The following is a 20275-nucleotide window of genomic DNA, read 5'->3' on the forward strand; positions in this document are numbered from 1 at the left end:
TTTTTTTTTTTTTGCTCCGAATGCCTTCAGGGCAGGTTTGGCTGGCTTGAGTTGTGGGGATCAAACCACAGCAACCTGAGCCTGACTGCTTTGTTTAAGCCACTTAAAGAGCTGAGCTAAGGGGCAAGCCCCCTAAACAAATACTTTCAAATACTCTAGGAACCAACAACTGTGCAGCCACACCACTGGATTTGAATCAGGAGCCCTGACACCTAGCTGTCCTATAACCATGGATTGTTCTTGGTTACTCTGCTTTTTTTTTTTTTTTGTACAGGGGACTGAACTCAGGACCTTAAGCTTGTCAGGCAGGCGCTTATGTCCCTAGTTTGCTTATCTATACGTATTACAGCTATCTTCACTAGATTGTCATGGGAAAGAAAACCGTGCCTTTGGAAGCCATTGAGCCTTATATCCAAGTGTATTATTCCTGGTTTTTCCATCCTGATCCCCTGGTAGCACTTCAGAAAAATATCATGTAGGTCCTTATCAGGAAAAGACCAGGGACCCATATCTGCAAACGCGGAGCTGGGTCAGACCAGGCCCTCGGGATCCCGGCAGGTCCGCGCACCCTTCAGATCACGTGTCCGCCTGGACACCCGGGTGAGGACAGAAGGCAAGGCAGCCTCAAGGGAGAGTGAGGGGGTGGACGTATGCTCCCAGAAGAACGTTAGAGCCAGGGAGGTCAAGGCGAGGAACAATGCTTCGGACACACCAGATGAGCAATGGCGCGCACGGCTCGGTATCCCCAGTGGAGGTGGGGCCAAGGGAAAGGAATTTCGGTTCTCAGACCACTTCTGGGGGCCTCCGCTACAGTTCCACCCGGCACAAACCCTGTGTCCCTCGCCCCACCCCCCGCCGGCGAGACCATACCATTATGCCTTTACAGGGTTGGGCGTGAATCGGGAGCTAGTCCTGCACAGCAAGAAGTTATTTATTAGAAAACACGGTAATAAATATTATTATCTCAGTCTTCGTCTGACCCTTCTCGTTTCATTTTGTCTGCTTCAGCTGTTTACATTCCTTCGAACACGTTCAGAAACCGGCCCTGCTTCCCCCTCTGTTTGACACAGATGGTACATTCCGCCGCGGTGCGTAGGCGGGGGAGGGCTACATAAACTCCGACGCAGGAGGCGGGACTGCTCAGTCCTCGAGGCGTCGGTGCTGTGCGGTGGAGGTATTTCGTTGCTTGTCGGCCTGCGTGCGCGTGCGCGGACATGGCCTCAAACGGTATGTAGGGGCGCGAGGCGGTGGTTCCGTGCCTGCTCAGGGCCTCGTTGCCCCTCCGGTGGGTTTGGGTTTTCGGTGGGCCCGAGGTGATGATGTCGTAGCAGTGTTTCGCACCGCTGTGGCGGGAAGCAGTTGAGAAGGTGGAAGGGGGAGGCCGATGTCGCCATTTTGTTTCGTTCCCCTGGCGCCTCGCGCAAGGAGCTGTCTTTCTTCCGTTGTCGATTTGCATGGAGTTTTGGGACGGGGACTTCTTAGCGATTTTAAGTATTAGGGGAGGGAGGGGATGCTAAGGCTCTGCCGCCTTGGCTCGCACCCTTCGGCCCGCGCTGGGGTCCGCTTTGTCGCAGCGCTGCATCCGGGCACTTGGTGCGCGCACGCGCCCGCCTGCCCCCTCCCCCTTGCTCGTCGTGTGTATTCCCCTTCTCCACCTCATGTTGGTTTGGCTTTTTGTCGCGAGACCCTCAGCGGTAGGTTGCGATTCTTGCGTCCGCTTGGGCTTCGGCCCCCAGGGCCCCTGGGGAAAGGGCGGGACTGGTGTTCCCGCCTGGTTGCCACGCGGCCAGGGGCGGAGGCCCGGGGGTCCGGCCTCGCTTCCGTTGAGCGGAGAGAGATTGACCGTCTTACTTGGGGACCTGGCCCGAGTGTTTTCCCGCCCAAATTTCTATTAATGAGGGAAGAACTGAAAGAAGCGGCCGCACGAGGCCCACATCCTCTCCCGGTTCCTTTCCTGCGGGGGAAGGCCTTGTTTCCTGTACTGAGATGAGCTGATCCTGTTCATCTTTATCGTGGCGTTATATTTTTAAACTTTTCTTTTCTTGAGATAGGGTCTCGGTATGCTGTTCAGGCTGGCCTTGAGATCAATTTGTAGCTTAGGCTGCTCTTGTACTCGCAACGATCCTCCTGCTTCAGCGTCCCAAGTGCTGGGATTACAGTCGTGCGCCATCGCGCCCGGCTCATATCATGTCTTTTTCAAAATGATTTTTGTTCTGGGTTTGATGATCTTCCAGAGCTGAGAGGATACAGAACAGAACTGGAATACCAGTTACCATCTGCCTCTTGGGGTTGGCACATTTATGAATTTTTTTTTTTTTTTTTTTGGGTGAAAGGATTTCAGGCTTTGCCTTAAAGCCTGACTTTTCCTTTCTCCCAAGTTAGTCAAAGTGTGAAGAATGGCCTTTTATTTTTTTGTCTTTTGTAAGATGGTTTCTTGCTGTGTAGTTGTGGTTGGCCTTGAACTCAACTCAAGCTGGCCGGGAACTTCTGGGTCCTGCGTCAGCCTTCCCAGCTCTGGGATTAGAGGAGTGTAGCTCCACGTGCTGCAACTTTTTTTTTTCTGAGACACTCTTAAACGTTTGAGTCTTCAGAGTGCCACATTCAAATCCATGTCCTTTAGCCCCGTAGCTTTAGGCCAGTTAGTATCCCTTGGCTCTTGGTGATAGTACTTTTCCCCGAAGAGTGGTTGTAAAAGTGAAATGTTAGGTAAATTTGGAGCAGTTCCTGATATAAATTGAGTTTTGAGGTAATTGTAGGTGTTTTTCCAATGAGATACACTTAATTTTTTCAATTGTTAAGTAGTCTTCTTGGTCTTTAGAAATTTGTGGTTCTTTGAGACAGGCTGACTGTGAACTCATAGCTCAGGCAGTCCTGCCTCAGCCTCCCCAAGTGCTGGGATTACAGGGGTGCTCTGCCACATCCCTTTTGAAAATTGTGATGAAACTGCTAATTTGGCCTGCTCAGCCTGTGCATCAAGGGGGGAATTGTGCTTTTTCTTAGAAAACAATGAAATTTTTTTTTTTTTTTAATCTGGAGGTTCCAGGATTTCAAGAGTTTAGCACTATTCCATTGTAAATATTAGAGTGGCACCTGAAATTAATGTAATTGTGTTTTTGTTTTGCAGACTATACTCAACAAGCAACCCAAAGGTGAGTGCCATGTTTTGAGTTTCAGAGTTTGTAGAGGTAAAGGTAACATTAAATATCCCCTTTTTCCCCCTAAGGTGACTTTTTTGATAGAATGTCTTTTTTCTTTGTAGCTATGGGGCCTACCCCACCCAGCCTGGGCAGGGCTACTCCCAGCAGAGCAATCAGCCCTATGGACAGCAGAGTTACAGTGGCTATGGCCAGTCAGCAGACACTTCAAGCTATGGCCAGAGCAGCTATGGTTCTTCTTATGGACAGACTCAGAACAGTGAGTCCTTTAGTGTGTTATTTCTCTTCCTGGTCTTTCTGAATGTCAGTTTCTTAAGCCCGAACAGTGCTGAAATGTTGAAACTTTTTTTCCCCCCTGAATCAGTTTATAGCTCTTAAAAGTTTTTTGGATTCTTAGTCATTTTAAGAAAAAAGTGCCTCAGTGCCTCCCTGGCAAGCTTGAGGTGGTGAGTTTGATTCCTGGTTCCAAACCAAACAAAAACAGCAAAAGAAAATAAAAAGTGCTTAATGATTGTGGTTGTTTCTTTTCCTTTTTTGGACTTCTTAGCTGTTATGCTGGACTTTTATGTGGTATTGGGGCCACTTGCATGGTAGACAGGTACTGTACATAGTACCACTGTCATACCCAGCCCATTATTATTTATTTTGAGATACAGATAGAGGGTCTTACAAAAGTTAGCCAGGCTGGCCTTGGAGTTGATATTCTCCTGCCATAGCCTCTTTTTTTTGGTGGGGGGGAGACAGGGTTTGCTGTGCAGTTTGGGCTGGTCTTGTGCTCACTTTTGTAGCCCCCAGGCTGATCTCGAATTCCCAGAGATCCTCCTGACTTAACCTCCGGAGTGCTGGAATTACAGGTCTGGTTCTGGGGGCCTCACTGGGTGCCAGCATCTGGGGCCAATGTGGGGCTAGGGATCAAACTGAGGTCCTTGTGCTTATGACTCTGAGCTATCTCCCTGGCTCCTGGGTCAGCCTCTTCAGTGATATGTGCCATACCCTCCCTAGTTTTGGGCTCTTTTTTTTGGTCATTTTGAAACATTTTGGGCCAGAGAGATAGCTCAGTGGACTTAAGTGCTTGCTTAAGCAAGCATGGGGACTGTGGTTCCATCCTGGCACCCTCAGCCTTTCCAGCCCTGTTCCCAGGTTTGCAGAGCCAGCTACTGAGTCTGGGTGTGGTGACACATGTCTGTAATGCCAGTGCTGGGGAGGCTGAGAACAGGAAGATCACTGCAAGTTTGAACTGCTTGGTGAGGCCCTATACCAAATACATTTGAAAAAAGAAAAACATTTACTTTGTAGTTTAGGCTGGCGATGAGCTCAGTGATCTTCCTGCCCAGCCTCCTGAGTGTTGGGATCACAGGCCTGTGCCGCCGTTGGCCAGCTTTGGGCTGATTCTTAGATGGAGGAAATGCTCAGCTTGAAAGTGCTTTTAAGTTAGGTTATGTGATGCCATGTGATACAAGGAAGTAGAATTTCCTGTGAGGTCTAGAAGCCTAAATGATGTGAGTTGGTTGTCTTGTATAGCTTGTACTCATCCCAGCACATGAAAGTCCGCTTAATAAATTGAAGTCTTTCCAGCTGTGGTTAATGGTCTCAGAGAGCCAACTTTATTAAAGAGTACGAAATGGTAAAAAGTTCAGAAAAGATAACAGAATTTCATTAAAGTAATAGGAATTTGGTATATTGCATAATCTTCAAATTAGTTTAGGTAACCAGATATAAACCTGCAAAGATGTCTAAAAAGTTATAAGAAATTAAAAAAAAAATTAAGCATTAATTGCTCCTTTCAATACACTGGCAGAAGTTAGCAATGCAGTTATCCAAACCATCCTGCATATTTACGTGAAAAACATGGGAACACTTCACAGATTTGTGTGTCACCCTTGCACAGGGGCCATGTTAATCTCTGTGTCCATCCAGTTTTAGTATGTGTTACTAAAGCAAGCACAGAGACTGATTTTTGAATTGGTGAAGTAACTTTGGAATAGTCCTAAAGTTGAATGTTAAATTTAAGAGCTTAAAAGAAGGGTAACTTTAATGTTTAAAGCTGACATTTCAGTTGTGGGTGAACATGAACATTAGTACATAATGTTTTTGTTTAGGGGACTTTGTTTCCTTGTAGCTTTCGTGATTCCCATTTTCTTTTCTTCATAGCAGGTTATGGCACACAGTCAGCTCCCCAGGGTTATGGCTCCACTGGTGGCTATGGCAGTAGCCAGGGTTCCCAGTCATCTTATGGTCAGCAGTCCTCTTATCCTGGCTATGGTCAGCAGCCAGCTCCCAGCAGCACCTCGGGAAGGTAAGATGTAAGGGGTGAGGCCGAAAAGATGAGGGGTAAATTAATTGATGGGTTGGTGTTGGTAAAAACAGTAGGGTAGGGTAAAAGAAAAGGGATGTCTTGGGCATACATACTGGGATTATAATTTTGTTTTTTTTCTCTTGTAGTTATGGTGGTAGTTCTCAGAGCAGCAGCTATGGGCAGCCCCAGAGTGGGGGCTATGGCCAACAGTCTGGCTATGGTGGACAGCAACAGAGCTACGGACAGCAGCAAAGCTCCTACAATCCCCCTCAGGGCTATGGACAGCAGAGCCAGTACAACAGCAGCAGTGGCGGTGGAGGGGGTGGTGGAGGTGAGAAAGCATCTTTAGCGGTCCCGTACTTGTTGGCATTCTTTGTTTGGGCTTTATTCTAAAGGAGTTACTTTCTTGTTGCCTGCCCCTCTTTTTTGTTCTGTTGTTCGTTTCTGCCATGTTGATCCATTTTATACAGTATTATATACCTTGTTTCCCCTTTGGTGCTGGGATTAAACCCAGGGCCTTCCTTGTCCATGCTAAACACAGCCTCTGAAACTAAACCACTTGCTCCTGTTTTTAAAAGATCTTTTCTTCTTTGCAGGCAATTACGGCCAAGATCAGTCCTCCATGAGTGGTGGCGGCGGTGGCTATGGCAATCAGGACCAGAGTGGTGGTGGCGATGGCGGCTACAGGGGAGGCCAGCAGGACCGTGGGGGCCGAGGCAGGGGTGGTGGCGGTGGTTACAACCGCAGCAGTGGTGGCTATGAACCCAGAGGTCGTGGAGGTGGCCGTGGAGGCAGAGGCGGCATGGGGTAGGTGTCTCATGAGCCAGGGAGTGTCTTTGGTGGGGAGTGTGGAGGGTTGCATGAGTCGCCCCTGAAACCAGTCCCCAGTGCATGGTTAGTGTTCTTGTTTTCTGGGAATCTGTGAGGCCTCTCGATTTGGGAACGCTGACTCTTCTTTTGTATGTCCCCATTTTACTTTTGTGAGAGCTTGGGAGCCTGAATTTCTGTCCACACATCTGAATAGACATTTGAGTATTGATGCTTTTATTTCTAAAGAAAATATTGTTATGGATGGATTAGGGTTACTGATATCCTAGGCAAAATCATGGAAGTAAAAGACTTTGTTCTTTTGCAAAGGAAACCAGTGTGCCCACTCCTGGGAAAATAGTAGGGAAACTTGGTATGCGTTTTCCTATGTGTCCTCCAAGGGAGTTGGTAATGGTTAACTTGACATAAGCTTCCAGGAATTGGCTACTTTTCCCGTATTTCTGTAGTCATTTGAATTCATGAGCTTGATTTGCACCAATTTGATTGACTTGTGATTCTCTGTGTGACTTGTGGTTTACGAGGTCATTTGAAGTGTGCAGACTTGAGGCAGAATACTCTTGACAGTGGTATCCCACCTATTTGTTCCACTGTCCCGCCTTGCCTGGGTTAGTTAAAAACTGCTTGTCCAACTGGATCTTCTTACCTTCTCACTGAAGTTGAAGTAAAGCCTTAGATTTGATTTAAAAATTTGTCAAATCTGTTGGTAAATATGAAAGACCCAACTCTGTCTCCCTTGAAAACGTGAGGAATGTCAATGTTACAGTTTTTTGGGGAAAAAATAGGCTTTAAGAATTAGTTTGTACATGGTAAGTATTTAGAGGTGGGTGGGGGCAATCTCAGTAATGTACAGGAAATAAGGAAAGCTCTTATTGTGTGTGTTTAATGCAAACTTTAAAAAGAAAAACAACTGTTATGTGACTGTTAACCTGCTCTGCATTTTATGTGCCACAGGTATGAAAGGTGACATTGCAAAATACTCCGCTCTTCTCACAGTGTAGAAGGGGTGACCCCGGGGGTGGGGTATGATCAAAACCAGCTCAGTAGTTAGGATAGGGCTTAGCTAAGTTTGTCTTGCTTTAGGGGGAAGTTGCCTTTGGTTTTGAATTTTTATGGACTAGGGTTGGGTCTGCTTGCTGCTTTCAAAGCAAAAACCACAAATATGTGTTCAGGGCTATCCCAGCCTGGTGTGAAAATGTCTTCTGGGTACATGGGGGTAGGGTTTTTAAACCACCTACTGGGTTGTCAACCACTCGCCACAAGAGGAAAAAAACATCTGCTACATCAGAAGAACAGCCGAGGAAAATGGGTCATTTTTTTTTGCAGAGGAAATAGATACATAACCTTTTAAAGCAAAATTCTTAAGTGTGTCTGAGAAACTGCACACATGTGTGTGACATGCTCAAAGGTCAGACAAGGGTTGGCCAGGAAGGGATGTATTTTAGTAGTCACTTGTATCTTTTTCCCAAAACACCTACCCATGTTTGGGGAATGTTAAAAAACACCCTCTTGTAGCCGTTGGAAGCTTCATGTCCTTTCTTCTAACTTGTCTTCTCCAGCGGAAGTGACCGAGGTGGCTTCAATAAATTTGGTGGTAAGTGAACAGAGTTTCCAAAATTCCCAACTCCCAGCAATGCTTTGATTGTTCATTTGCAGATGTCTTAGCGTGTTAAGTGTCACAGGTTTTGAAGTGTCCATAACCACCTCTGGAAAGGGGTGGGGGAGGATGCTGCCTGCTGCCAGGTATGTGCTAACCTGGAGGCAGGCAGGTTAAGACTCGGGAGTCACCTGTACCAAATTGGTTTGACTTGTTTCATAGAGGTATCTAGTCGACCTCTTGACAGGGGTGTTGCCACACTTGGCATATAGTGAGTACCATCATGAGAAACTGGAGCGTGTGCTGGGACACGTACCAACTTGGCTTTTTAGGATCGTTTTGATCACTTACGTCTAAGGCTAGTGTGTGTATGTGTATTAACAATCTCCAAATGTTTGAATTCTGGGAGAAGGACACGAAATAATGCCTTACCGTGAGGCTGGTGAAGTTGGTGTATATTTTTATGTTAAGTATGGAGTGGCGTCAATGCAATTCTACTTATGGTTTTAACTTGGGCAAATAGAAACTAGCTCTGGAAAGGAAGGTGTGGACTACAAGAAAGGTTGGGAGCATGTGTGGCTCATGGGAAATAACCAGGTCTTAAAACAGCACAAACTGAATTCATGAAAAAAATGGCAAATATGAGAAGTCTCCCAGTAAGCTGGAACTTTTCTGGTTTGGTTAACTAACAAAAAGGTTTCTTGATTTGTTTCAACACTTAAAGCCAAAGGCTTGGGTTCATGATTTAGGTGTCATTGCGTATGGGTACAATATTTATATATGACAAATTCAGATAAAGTGGTCAAAGATGGTCTCTGGAAAAAAAATAGAGGCTGCATTATGGATATAAGATTTCTGGTCTGTTCCCTGGGACATGCTTTAAAATACAATAGCTATCATACAAGTTTTTTATTTTCATGTGGTTTTGGGGAAATTTAACATGGTCTTAAGAATGGTTTCTAAAGAGAAAAATTACCCCACAAGGGATGTGTCTTTGGTGTTTTAAAGTTTGGAGAACTGGATGAATGCACATCACATTGCTGGTGGTGAGCCTGTCTCTCGGGTGAGAGAACAGGGCCAGGGTATGAGTTGGTTTGTTAACTTTAAAGGATTCCCCTCCTGTCTCCTCTTCCCCAAGTCTGCGCTGAGGAAATTTTCCAGCTCAGTATGGGGGAGGCAGCATTTTCTGAAGTGTTGGACTTGTCCCTGTGAGGACTCAAGTTACAGATCATAAGAAAGGGGCCTGTGATTCCCCCGGCCTGTCTGTCATTTGCTCTGGGCAGGCCAAGGACAGGGTTTGGACTGAGGCTGTGAGCATTTACGTTATATTTTGGAAGAATTTGAATTTAGTATATTTTTCTTTGTCATTTCCAGTTGACTAACACTCTTCTTTTCCTTGTTTTTTTCTTCTGTTTTTGTTTTTGTTTCTGTTTTTTTTTTTTTTTTCTTTTTGTTTTTATGTCACTTAAGGCCCTCGGGACCAAGGATCACGTCATGATTCTGGTGAGTTCATTGATGGCATGAGACTGGCCAAAGTGGTATTTACACTGTACTTAGGAGTAGTTTAGAGGAGGGAAGAGAGTTTAGGGTAATAACAAATGGTTCAGTTCCCTCCCTCAGTCACCAGCATCAGGTTGATGGGCTACAGGGAACCTGAGTGCATGACAAGGACCAGGTGATGCTGAACTGTTGGTTTCAAGTAGTTTCTGAGATGTGGGTCCTGTCCAAGTTAGTGAATAAAGTCAGTGAGTGAGAAAGACTTGGTGAATCACAAATAAAAGAAAGTGTTTACTTTTGTATTCATATTTATTGCATTCTTAGTTTCTTAAAGAATCTTTAGTTGAACACTGGTGGTTGTTGAGTGCTCTGGGGCAATTAACCCCTGATAGCTATTTTTAGTACTAAAGTTTTAACATGTTTTAAAAGGGTAGTTGTAAAACTAAATGTAAAAATTTATGAAAGATGGTTGGCTTGTAGGCAAAGTAATAAAGCAGAAGGGATATGTACAAGCTTCCTTTTGGGGTGTCTAACCAAAATCCAATATGATACTGGACTGATGATCAGTTCTTTATCGATTTTTGCCTCAACAGCTTAATAGTGTTTCTCAAAGTTATATTTTGTTACTATTATGCCTCATTTTTAAATCTGTGTTTTTCTTTAATCTTGAAATTCTCATTTTCTGCTGTGCTCAAGCAGAACAGGATAATTCTGACAACAACACCATCTTTGTGCAAGGCCTGGGTGAGAATGTTACAATTGAGTCTGTAGCTGATTACTTCAAGCAGATTGGCATTATTAAGGTACTTGTGCAGCAGAGTAGGTGTTTTATATGTGTTGCATTTGGGTTTCTTTCACACATTCAGTAAAATATTATGTTTTAAGTTGTTCCTTACTAATCAGTTATTCCTCTGCCCTTTAAAATTTTGATGTAGAATCTAGCAAAGTTGCCCAGGCAGGACTTGAACTTGCAGTGCTCAGCTATGAGCCTCCCTTAATGCTGTGATTGCAGGTAGATACTATCACACCTAGCCCCGAAATAAAGTCGTAATGGTTGCCTGCAGTAAAACAGTACTACTACTTACTTAAGGTACTGGTGATTACAGCCAGGGGCTCTCTGCTGAATTGTATACATCCCCAGTCCTATTTATTCTAAATGGTGTCTTGCTAAGTTGCCCAGAGTGGCCTCAAGTTGCTGTCCGTTGGTATCAGCCTCTTAAATGGGATTATAGGAGTGTGCCACCATGCTTAGCTAGAACAAAAAAAATGTTGCCAGCTTATTTTGTTGAGCTCTTTTGTCACTTTTGAGATCACACAGGAAGTGTAATTAGTAAGAGAGTGCTATAAAACACAGTATAAACCATATTTAATTTGGATTGCATGTGAGATAAGCAGTGGAGGTTGGGAGGGAGCCAAAGTTTGAGTGGTAAGCCCAGGTTTTGGAGGAGGAAGGTGAAAGGCAGTATGCTAAAAATATTTGGAAAAACAAATGGCTGTACTGAACTTGCCCAGGCCTTTATTCTCTTTGAGACAGGGTCTCATTATGTTGTTCAGGCTGGCCTTGAATTGGAGATCCTCCTGCCTCAGCCTCAGGAGTGCTGGGATTTCAGGCATGTGCCAGCATCCCTGGCTCAGACTTGTCATTCCTAAACACATACAGCTTAGGTGTTTGTGTTAGAGTTAAATGCTACTGAATAAGCTAGAGGTGTTTTTTTTTTTTTTTTTTTTTGGTGGAACCGGGAATTGAACTTAGACCCTTGCACTTGCCAGGGAAGCACTTATTCCACTGAGCCATCTTCCCCAGCCCCCCCTTTTTTTCTTTTTGAGGGGGTTATTAGAGATGGAATCTTTTTTTTTTTTGTGTATGTGTGTGGAACCGGGGATTGAACTCAGATCCTTGCGCTTGCCAGGGAAGCGCTTATTCCACTGAGCCATCTCCCCGGCCTAGAGATGGAATCTTGAGCCTTGTGTGTGCTAGGCAAAGATGGCTTATCACTGGGATTGAACTCCCCCTCCCCGCCCCCCTCATAATTGAAAGTGTGCAGGATGTGTTCAAGCAGTATGCAAATACAATGCTCTGTAATGTGAGGGACTTCAGCAGTGTGAGGGAGTCCTGGAGACAGCCCCATCCTCTGAGGTTATTAAGGGGCAACTGTATCCTTTAAAGTTGATACCTAGTTTTTCTTTTTTCAGACCAATAAGAAAACCGGACAACCCATGATTAATTTGTACACAGACAGGGAAACTGGCAAATTGAAGGGAGAAGCAACAGTTTCATTTGATGACCCTCCTTCTGCTAAAGCAGCTATCGACTGGTTTGATGGTATGTATGAGAAGGTGTTGGGGGTTGGGTGTAAGGCTACATTTTGAGGATCTTTTGAGTTCCAGCACTTTCCTTTGATTTTGTTGTATGGTCTCATTTTTGCTTTCAGGAATCTTCAGGAAGTCAGTTTCTTCTTAGATAGTGTTATGTTTTTTGATCTATAGGTTTTGAATCAGAAATGGCTTTTTTGTGGTTTTTAGGAATTGCTTTGGGACCTTGCATACTAACACTGAGCTGGATCCCCAGCCTGAAAGTCTCAGTCAGTTTCTCTCTGTCCCCCTCCTTTCCCTCTCCCTCCCCTTTTCCCTCTCTCCCCTCCCTCTTCTTCCCCCTTCTCCGTCCTTCTCCCCTTTCTCCCTCACTTTTGTCTTTTTGAGATAGGGTTTCACTTGCACAGTTCAGCCTGGTCTTGGGCTCACTGTGTAGCCTGGGCTTGTCTCCATCTAAATCCTCCTGCCTCAGCCTGCTGAGTGCTGGGATTACAGGTGTGTGCCACCATGCGCAGCTCTGGAAGTCTCTTCATACTTCTATTTTTTTAGGTAAAGAATTCTCTGGGAACCCTATTAAGGTCTCGTTTGCTACCCGGCGAGCAGATTTCAATCGGGGTGGTGGCAATGGCCGAGGAGGCCGAGGAAGAGGAGGTAAGGAGCTACTACTTGATGGGGACAGTGCATGGATCTAAGGGTCTTTGTGGAAAGGTTTACATTAACGAAACTCTGATCATACGTACTCTGCCTATACTAGGACCCATGGGCCGTGGAGGTTATGGAGGTGGTGGCAGTGGTGGTGGCGGCCGGGGAGGATTCCCCAGTGGAGGTGGTGGTGGTGGAGGACAGCAGCGAGCTGGGGACTGGAAGTGTCCTAATCCGTGAGTGAAACCTTTTCTTAGTTATCTTACATATATAAGATACTATACTCATTGATAGTACAATAAGATTTGTTTCCTAAATTAATGTCAAGGCATGTTGTTAAGGCAAGGTTTACCTGGGAGGTTGGATAGTAATCTTCCTTAGGGGTGGGATGTATCTCTTGTTCCAAGATTGTCTTTGGATGCCTACAATTGAATAGTAGCGGGATCTGTGATGCTGAGACAGTGGATCTGACGCCAGATGGCTGAACGGGTGCTATAATGTATACAGTGGCCACACTGTGTGGAGGGTGGTTGTGAGTAGGATGACCGAGACTTTGTTGTATTACAGCTTAGAAACTTAGGAATTGCTTTTAGGAGTTTCCTTTTGAAACTCTTAACTGGTGGGAAAGAGACTCCAGATAAGGGGTACTATTGTGGGAAAAGTAGTGGAGTGGATTCGGTAATCATGGTTGGGTTTCTGGCTGTGTGCTTGAGAATCCTTCCTTGGGAGTCTTCCTATAATTCTGTCTTTTCCTTAGTACGTGTGAGAACATGAACTTCTCTTGGAGAAATGAATGCAACCAGTGTAAGGCCCCTAAACCAGATGGCCCAGGAGGAGGTCCAGGAGGCTCCCATATGGGTAAGAAAAGAGCTGGTTTTAAGGAATTGGGACCAGATAGCCCTTAAAGGATTTTTGGTGTTTACTTTTGTACAGGGCTGATCCTACAACCCAAAGCTTTCCTACCAAGCCACAGATTAAAAATTACTTTATTTTTAAATTCTAGGGCCTTCACACTGAGCTATATCCCCAGCCATTTGCTGTTTTATAGTGACACTGGGTCGTTTTAAGTTGTGCAGAGTAGACTTAAGTAGACTGGAGCTGGAGTCTTCCTGCCTCAGCCTGCTAGAGTGCTGGGCTGCACTATCACCACTTGTGGCTAATGCTTAGTTTTTGAGTAGGGAGGCTGTTGGGGAGGTAGGAACAAGGGGATCTAATTTGTACCTTTTGTCCGTCCTTAGGGGGGAACTACGGAGATGATCGTCGTGGTGGCAGAGGAGGCTACGATCGGGGCGGCTACCGGGGCCGTGGAGGGGATCGTGGGGGCTTCCGAGGGGGCCGGGGTGGTGGGGACAGAGGAGGCTTTGGCCCTGGCAAGATGGATTCCAGGTAAGACTGTTAAGTGAGAATAAAAATAAGAGCAGTTAAACAACACGGGATAGATAGCATAAGTTTTATAAAAAAAAAAAAAAAATGATTTCTTTGGATATGTAGCAGGGAAGAGTATGAAGAGCTGAGCTTAAATACAAACTTGGCTGGTAATGGTGGGGTGGGGGTGTAGAAACTCGTCTTGATGCACCCTCCTTAGAGAAGACATTTGCTTGCTGTAGGAGGATATGGGGCTGTGGAGAGGTCTGCCAATCACACTGATAGCCTTTTTTTCCTCTTCTGCAGGGGTGAGCACAGACAGGATCGCAGGGAGAGGCCGTATTAGTCTGGTTCTGAGATTCTGGAACAACTTTGCCCCCTGTACCCAGTGTTACCCTCATTATTTTGTAACCTTCCAACTCCTGATCATCCATGGATTTTTTTTTTGTGTTGGACTACGTAATTGTAACCATACCTCTGGTTCTCATTAAAAACCATCATTTTAGTTAAATTTTATTCCTCTTCACTTTTTCTAGAGGATCGATGTCCAGGTCACGCAGTTTCCTCTTTGAGATTATCCTGTGTAACAGTTGGAATATAATTTGTTCCTGCCCAGGAGGGACTGGGATAGTGTTTGGTACTTTATCCAGGGGAGAAAGGACAAGAACTGTCTTTGAGAGTAGAGATTATTTAAGTGACATGTAAGTGGGATAAATTAAAAACATGTTTTAGCTTGCCTACCTATATAGGAATTTTATCCTATTTACATGTACTTAGTTTATTTGCAGCAGTTTCATCCTTTTAAGACGATACGGGTCTTTTGAAACCCACATGTAAGTTACTTTGTAGGGGAGCATTCAAATCTGTCGGCACATAGCCATGTTGGGTCTTCACAAGGAAGGGAATAACTCGGTGCCTCCTTCATCTCGCTATTTAGTTCCATGGAAACTGTGGATTGTCCTGACCTAACACTGAACCCCAGGAGAGAACAGGCCATTCAGAGAGCGTCAGTACCTGTTACTCTCAGAATCATAAAATAGGAATCAATTCGATTTTTCTGTGTGGGTCTTAGCATTTTCATTCCAAGTCTATAGAGGATGTCTTATTCCCAACAGTTTTAGTCCTAAATAGGATGCTAACTGGGGGAATGACTGGAGATGGCTGAAAAGGGGAGAAGATTGCGGGGAAAGGTAGAGAGAGGTGTGCCTACACAGTGCTGCTGTGTAGGTTTTAGGGGGTAAAGCTTGAGTAGATACCTGCTACAGGGAGATTGGTCTGTCTAGCAGATCCCTTTCTAATCCTGCCTAATATCTAAGGGGCTTAAAGTAGTTATCTTTGAGATTCTCAGATTGGATCCTTGTGATTGGGGAGAGGTGAGAGATTGGATCCTTGTGACTGGGGAGAGGTGAGGTTGGGAAGCTGTTCTCACGGTATATGTGTTGGCCCACCATGTGACTACAGAGTGAAACTGCGAAGATGTTGAGTGATGTGGAAGGATGAAGGTCAGTGAGTTATAAGGGACTTTAGTGTATGTCCTGACCCCCAAAGACTTGCTTTCTTTTCACTTATAAAATTGAGTTTAGGAGACTGGGCAAGGTGGCATGCACCTGCAATCCCAGCACTTGGGAGGCTGAAAATAGAATCACTGTGAGTCTGATCTGTGTCATGAGACCCTGTAGACCCTGTACTAAATTAAAGAATTGAGTTTAGTGTATTTGTCCATAACCTGCCAGCCAATTTTACATAGGGAATTGTGGTGGCACATTGAGGAGACAGATGAGGGTTGCTGACGTTCCGGGGCCAACTTGAACTACATCACAAGACCCTGTCTCCAAACAAAATCCACCCCCCCCCAAAAAAAAAAAAAAAAAAAAGAGCAAAGGAGTTTGGTTTTTTTTTGGTGCTGGAAAGCAAGCTCAGGGCCTTTGGCTGGCCTGGCTATGCAGATGACATTCTTGCCACTGACCTGTACCCCCAGCCCCACCCAGAGAAGGTTTTTATTGTGACACTTTATAATGTCGTTTGTAAGACAAATGCCATGGCTTGGGAATGTACCCGAGATCCATAGTTGGGAGAATGCTCTGCTTGCTGTTGGAAGGCTCACCACTTAGTTTTTTTGGCTGGAGATTGAACCTTGAGCTGTGTGCTTGCTAAGCGTGCTTCCTTGGATTTCTGGTGATTTGAGGTAGGCAAATCTTAGTCAAAAAAAAGTAAGCTTCTTTCTCCCTTGCAGAAAGGGTCTTGTTACCTGTTTTTGGATGTGTTCAGAGTAGCCCAGGCAATATTTTGGTTTAGCTTAGTGAGCTTGGTACAAATGAGAACCCTACCTTATGGACCAAGGCTGAGGCAGTAGTTATCTGCCTGCCCGTGTTATTTGATCTTGCTCCTTTGACCAGCCGCAGTGGTCTCTTAAGGTATTTTCCTCTTGCAGTTTTTGTTTTATGTGTTTGGTACAAGGTCTCACTATGTAGTGCAGAGGTAGCACCTTGCCTGTACTTGGTTGCTGACTGTGCTGCAGGGGAGGGGCTGGTGCAGCATGTGGTACTGGGGATTGAACCCTGGTCCCTGCACTTGCCGAAACAGGTGTTTAGTCCGCTGAGCTATCTCGCTGGCCCTCTTACAGTTTTGTCCTAGGGTTTGGTGGTAGGTGCCAGATCTGCTACAAGTGGAGGTTGAAGTCTGTCTCTGCCATCTCCATACTGGAGGTTGTCCTTGAGCTCGTAGCTCAAGCTGGTTTTGAACTAACTTTGAGCCTCCAGAGTGCCAGGATGACTGGTATGCCAGTATTTTTATTTTTTTCTTTTAATATGGTACTTGGTTTTAACTTAGGAGCTTTGTATTGAGCTGTATCCTCAGCCCCCTTGTATTATTTTGAGATGGGCACTTGCTAAATTAAATCCACCAAGCTGGATTTGAATTTGTGATTATCCTGGCTCAGCAGAGTGCTGAGATTACAGTTATGTGCCAGCACACTTGGCTTCCAGCCATCGTTTAATTCCTGAAAACTGCTTTTTAAGTTTTAATTTGGGATATGGTTTTGCTAAATAGGCATATCTGGGGCATATGCTGTCTTCGTAGTAGCTGGGGTTACAGGTGTGCGCCCCTGCGCCTGGCTGCATTATTTATTTTGATGCTTGTGGTTGAAGCCAGTCCTCCCGAGCCACGCCCTTGGTCTGCACCATTGAACGATGCTCCTAGAGTCCCTTCACCATTTGCTGCTTTTCCTTTTTTCTTTCCAGCGGGAGCCTTGCTGTACTACCCAGGCTGACCCTGGACTCCAGGGCTGTAGCTATCTTCAGGCCCAGTAGCTGTGGCTGTAGGTGTGTTGCTTTGGTGCCTAGCAACAGTTTGGATTGCTTTTTTTCTTTTTTTTTCTTTCAGTTTTTGTGGTTTTACTGAAACAAATGAACATGCACAGGCACAGGCTGTTGACTTGTTTTCTTCACTGCGCAGCCTGCCGTGGGGGTTGGTGACTCGGATGGCTAGCTGGATTGCTGTTTGTACAGTGGCCTTGCAGTTCTGAGGGAGACGTGGGCCATCTGGGCAGTAGACTTCCTGCAGATCAGCAGCACCTGTGTTACTTCTATAACTTATGTTGGGCATCAAGATCTGGCCCTTGTACCTTCTCTGCACCCTGTTGCTGCCTCTGGGTTTCTGCCAGTTGAGGATTTTGATAGTCTGACTGGTGCTGGATGAATTTCTTGGTCCTCTTTGAGGATCTTGGGCTGCCATGGTGCCGAGTTGGAGAGAGCTGCCACCTCCGTAGGCAGTGCTCAAGAAGAGCTTCCTCTTGTCCTTTCAAAGAGGGTCACCATGGTGGGTTTTTTTTGTAGGACAGGGTGTACAGGTTAGATCGGACTTGCAGTGATTGGACTTGTGCTGAGTAGATCTGACTTGTAGTGATGCTCTGTCTACAATTTGCCGTTTTTTTGTTTTTGGTTTTGGGAATTAGTACCAGACTCAACTGGGATCCTGAACTCAGGACCCTGTGCTTGCCAGGCAGGCGCTGTGCCGCTGAGCCCTATCCCCAGCCCATTCTTGAAAGTGTCCCACCTACAGAGACAGAATAAGGGGGGAAAATGAGGGTAGGTTGTGAGTGGAGAGGTGCTGCAGGCCTGTGGCCTCCTCCCTTGGGTTAGCTCTTCGTTCTTCCCAGCTTTTCCTCCCTCATGTGCGGAGCCTGATTAGGTTCCAGTAATTTGGGTTTGGGGCTGAGGTGGTTAGTGACAGGAGTTCCTGGGAGACATTGAATCTGCCTTTAAGTGTAGCAGAGGCTCAGGTATCTTCACGCTGCTAGTCTCAGTCTAAACTTCAATGGGGTCCAATACCATGTTTTTGATGCATTGTATGCATTGTGTAATGATCAAATGGACTAGTTAATGTCACCTCGTGTACTTTGAGAACATTTATAATCCTTAGCAATTTTGAAGAACGATCTGTTATTTTGTGGTGCAGGGGAGTAAACTCAGGACTTCTGCATACAGACAACATTTGTTCTACCGCTGAGCTACACTCTGCAGCCCTATAATCCTGAGTTCCACGTATAAGTGTTGTCATGTATTGTCTGGCTTGTCATTTAGCACAATGTTTTTTTTTTTTTTTTGTGGAACTGGGGATTGAACTCAGATCCTTGCTTTTGCCAGTCAAGCACTTATCCTACTGAGCCATCTCCCCGGCCCCAGCACAATGTTTTAGACTTAGACAATATTTCATTATGAGCTGGAGAGATGGCTCAGTAGAATAAGCACTTGCCTGGCAAAACACAAGGGCCTGAGTTCAATCCCCAGTTCTGCCCAAAAAAAAAAAAAAAAAAAAAAATTCATTATGTACACAGGACATGTGAATGTGCAGTAGTCAGTTAATGGGCACTTGGGTTATTGTTTTGCCTATTGGGAAGGGTGCCACAGTGTGGGAATGTGGATGTCTTTGGTATTGATTCAGGCCCCCTTTCCTTTGTGGGGTTTTTTTTTTTTTTTAATTTTTTATTTTGTGTATGTGTGTGTGTGTGGCCAGCTCAGCCCACCAGGGGGCGGGGCTGGCTGGCATGTGGTGCTGGGGGATCGAACTGCGGTCTCTGGTTTGCTAAGCTTGTTCTAAGTAGGTGCTTTAGACCACTGAGCCATCTCATCAGCCCTCCCCCCTTTCCTTTGGAAACATGCTCTTACTACTATAGTTCAGGCTGGCCTTGAATGCGCTATGTTGCCCAGGCTGGCCTCCAACTTGAAGTGATTATTTTGCTCATCCTGCTGAGTGCTGGGATTACAGCATGGGCCACCGCCTTTGGCCAAAATTTGGGACAGGATCTTGCCAAGTTGCCCAGGCTGGGTTTGAACTCAATCCTGACTCAGTTGGCCAAATAACTGGGATTATAGACACAAGAACAGAGTTGGAGAAAGGTGGTTTAGGAGCAGGGATTTGGATTTGGAAGAAACAGCCCTCTGCGGATAGTGTCCTCATTCACTGTTCTCCAGGTTGTGGGTTCTTATTGTTTGTTTCCGAGATCCTTTACCTTGGAAACAATCAGGGACACGGGGTGGGAGTGTGTGTGGAGGAGGCTTTAGATGTGCTAGGGCAGTGAGTGCTGCTGTGATGGTGAAGAGTGTAGGGTAGGAGGGTGGGGTGGGAGGAGGCGAGTGGGCTTTGAAGGGAGGGGTTCGCAGGGGTTGTGCAGCTGCACGTGCTGTACTACAGCTCGCTGTTGCCTGCAGTATCCTCGTGGCTTAGCTGCAGCCCTACTGGAATAGTTGCGTTCTGCTTCTTGCCTCATAGGGCTGACTGTTTTCACTAGAAGCTGAGGGAAAGCTGACTTATCCGAGTTTGGTGTGTCTCTGAGTAAAAGACAAATCCTTATCTATGTGGGCAGGCCCCTGCAGAGCTGTCAGTCTGAGATGCTGGAGCCAAGTCCTCCGAGCTTACACAGATTGGGTACCCCTGCCTGAAATGCTGGGGGTCGATTTTGCATGTCAGTTATTATCCAATTTCGAAGTACTTGAGCACATCATAAACATGGAATTTGTGCTTTATATCTATGTACCTGTGCATACAACTGGAAGGTAATTTTTAAAGCTGAAGGCTTCTTAACTCGTGCATTAACCTGTCTTTTGAGTCAGACAACAGTTGCCACGATAATGTCTGTGAAAGTGACTGGCTGTGCAAACTCCAGCCCCACCTTCATACGAAGGGCATTCCTGATGAAGACAGCTGTCTGGTCAGTTTCATCACCTAATAGTATTTCAGGACAGTTATTTTTTTGGGGAGTGATGTAAGACTTCTTTCTTTTTTTTTTTTTTTTATGTAAGGGGCCACGGGGAGAGCTCAGTGGAATAAGTGCTTGCCTAGCAAGTGCAAGGTCCTGAGTTTGATCCCTGGTACCACCAAAAAACCATTTTTTATTTTTATTTTTATTTTTTTTTTTTTGAGGCATAACGTGCTTCTTTGAAACACAATTTTTAGTTCATGTTTTTGAGAAATTTTTTTTATTTTTTTATTTTTCAACAAATAATACACTGCATATATTCTTCTTAGTGGTTAATTGCTGTACAAGATGCGGACTTGTGATCCTATTTACAAACACCATTAGAACAA

At 45.4% G+C, this 20275-nt stretch overlaps 2 protein-coding genes and 1 non-coding gene across 4 annotated transcripts in view; 1 reads left to right on the forward strand and 2 right to left on the reverse strand.

Moving 5' to 3' along the window:
• The first annotated feature begins 1144 nt into the window (after positions 1-1144).
• Fus (FUS RNA binding protein) lies at positions 1145-14201 on the forward strand. 2 transcript variants are annotated; one of them, XM_004622994.3, is made up of 15 exons: positions 1145-1227; positions 3125-3149; positions 3260-3414; positions 5307-5451; positions 5598-5782; positions 6048-6258; positions 7836-7870; positions 9344-9376; positions 10070-10173; positions 11564-11693; positions 12233-12334; positions 12438-12561; positions 13083-13183; positions 13564-13711; positions 13997-14201. In XM_004622994.3, the coding sequence occupies exons 1-15, from the start codon at positions 1215-1217 to the stop codon at positions 14034-14036; spliced, it is 1551 nt and encodes a 516-aa protein (XP_004623051.1). In that variant the 5' UTR covers positions 1145-1214; the 3' UTR covers positions 14037-14201. The 2 variants fall into 2 exon arrangements, with proteins under 2 accessions (XP_004623051.1, XP_004623052.1); XM_004622995.2 differs by having other exon boundaries at positions 5310-5451.
• LOC111815251 lies at positions 4999-5100 on the reverse strand. Its single transcript, XR_002819980.1, has one exon. It is a non-coding gene; the product is annotated as a U6 spliceosomal RNA (small nuclear RNA).
• A 5595-nt stretch (positions 14202-19796) lies between the features above and the next one.
• The window catches only part of Pydc1 (pyrin domain containing 1), a 25561-nt gene continuing 25082 nt past the window's right edge, over positions 19797-20275 (reverse strand). The window contains exon 3 of the mRNA XM_012514197.2: positions 19797-19912. Within this exon, the coding sequence (XP_012369651.1) occupies positions 19797-19912 (116 nt within the window). The remainder of the gene's footprint in view (positions 19913-20275) is intronic.

Source organism: Octodon degus, unplaced genomic scaffold, assembly GCF_000260255.1.
Source record: "Octodon degus isolate 3935 unplaced genomic scaffold, OctDeg1.0 scaffold00001, whole genome shotgun sequence".
NCBI lineage: Eukaryota > Metazoa > Chordata > Mammalia > Rodentia > Octodontidae > Octodon > Octodon degus.

Coding starts and splice junctions, on each gene's coding strand:
- Fus (XM_004622994.3), top strand. Junction 3,150..3,259: donor ACTCAACAAGCAACCCAAAG/GTGAGTGCCATG, acceptor TTTTCTTTGTAG/CTATGGGGCCTACCCCACCC. Junction 7,871..9,343: donor TGGCTTCAATAAATTTGGTG/GTAAGTGAACAG, acceptor ATGTCACTTAAG/GCCCTCGGGACCAAGGATCA.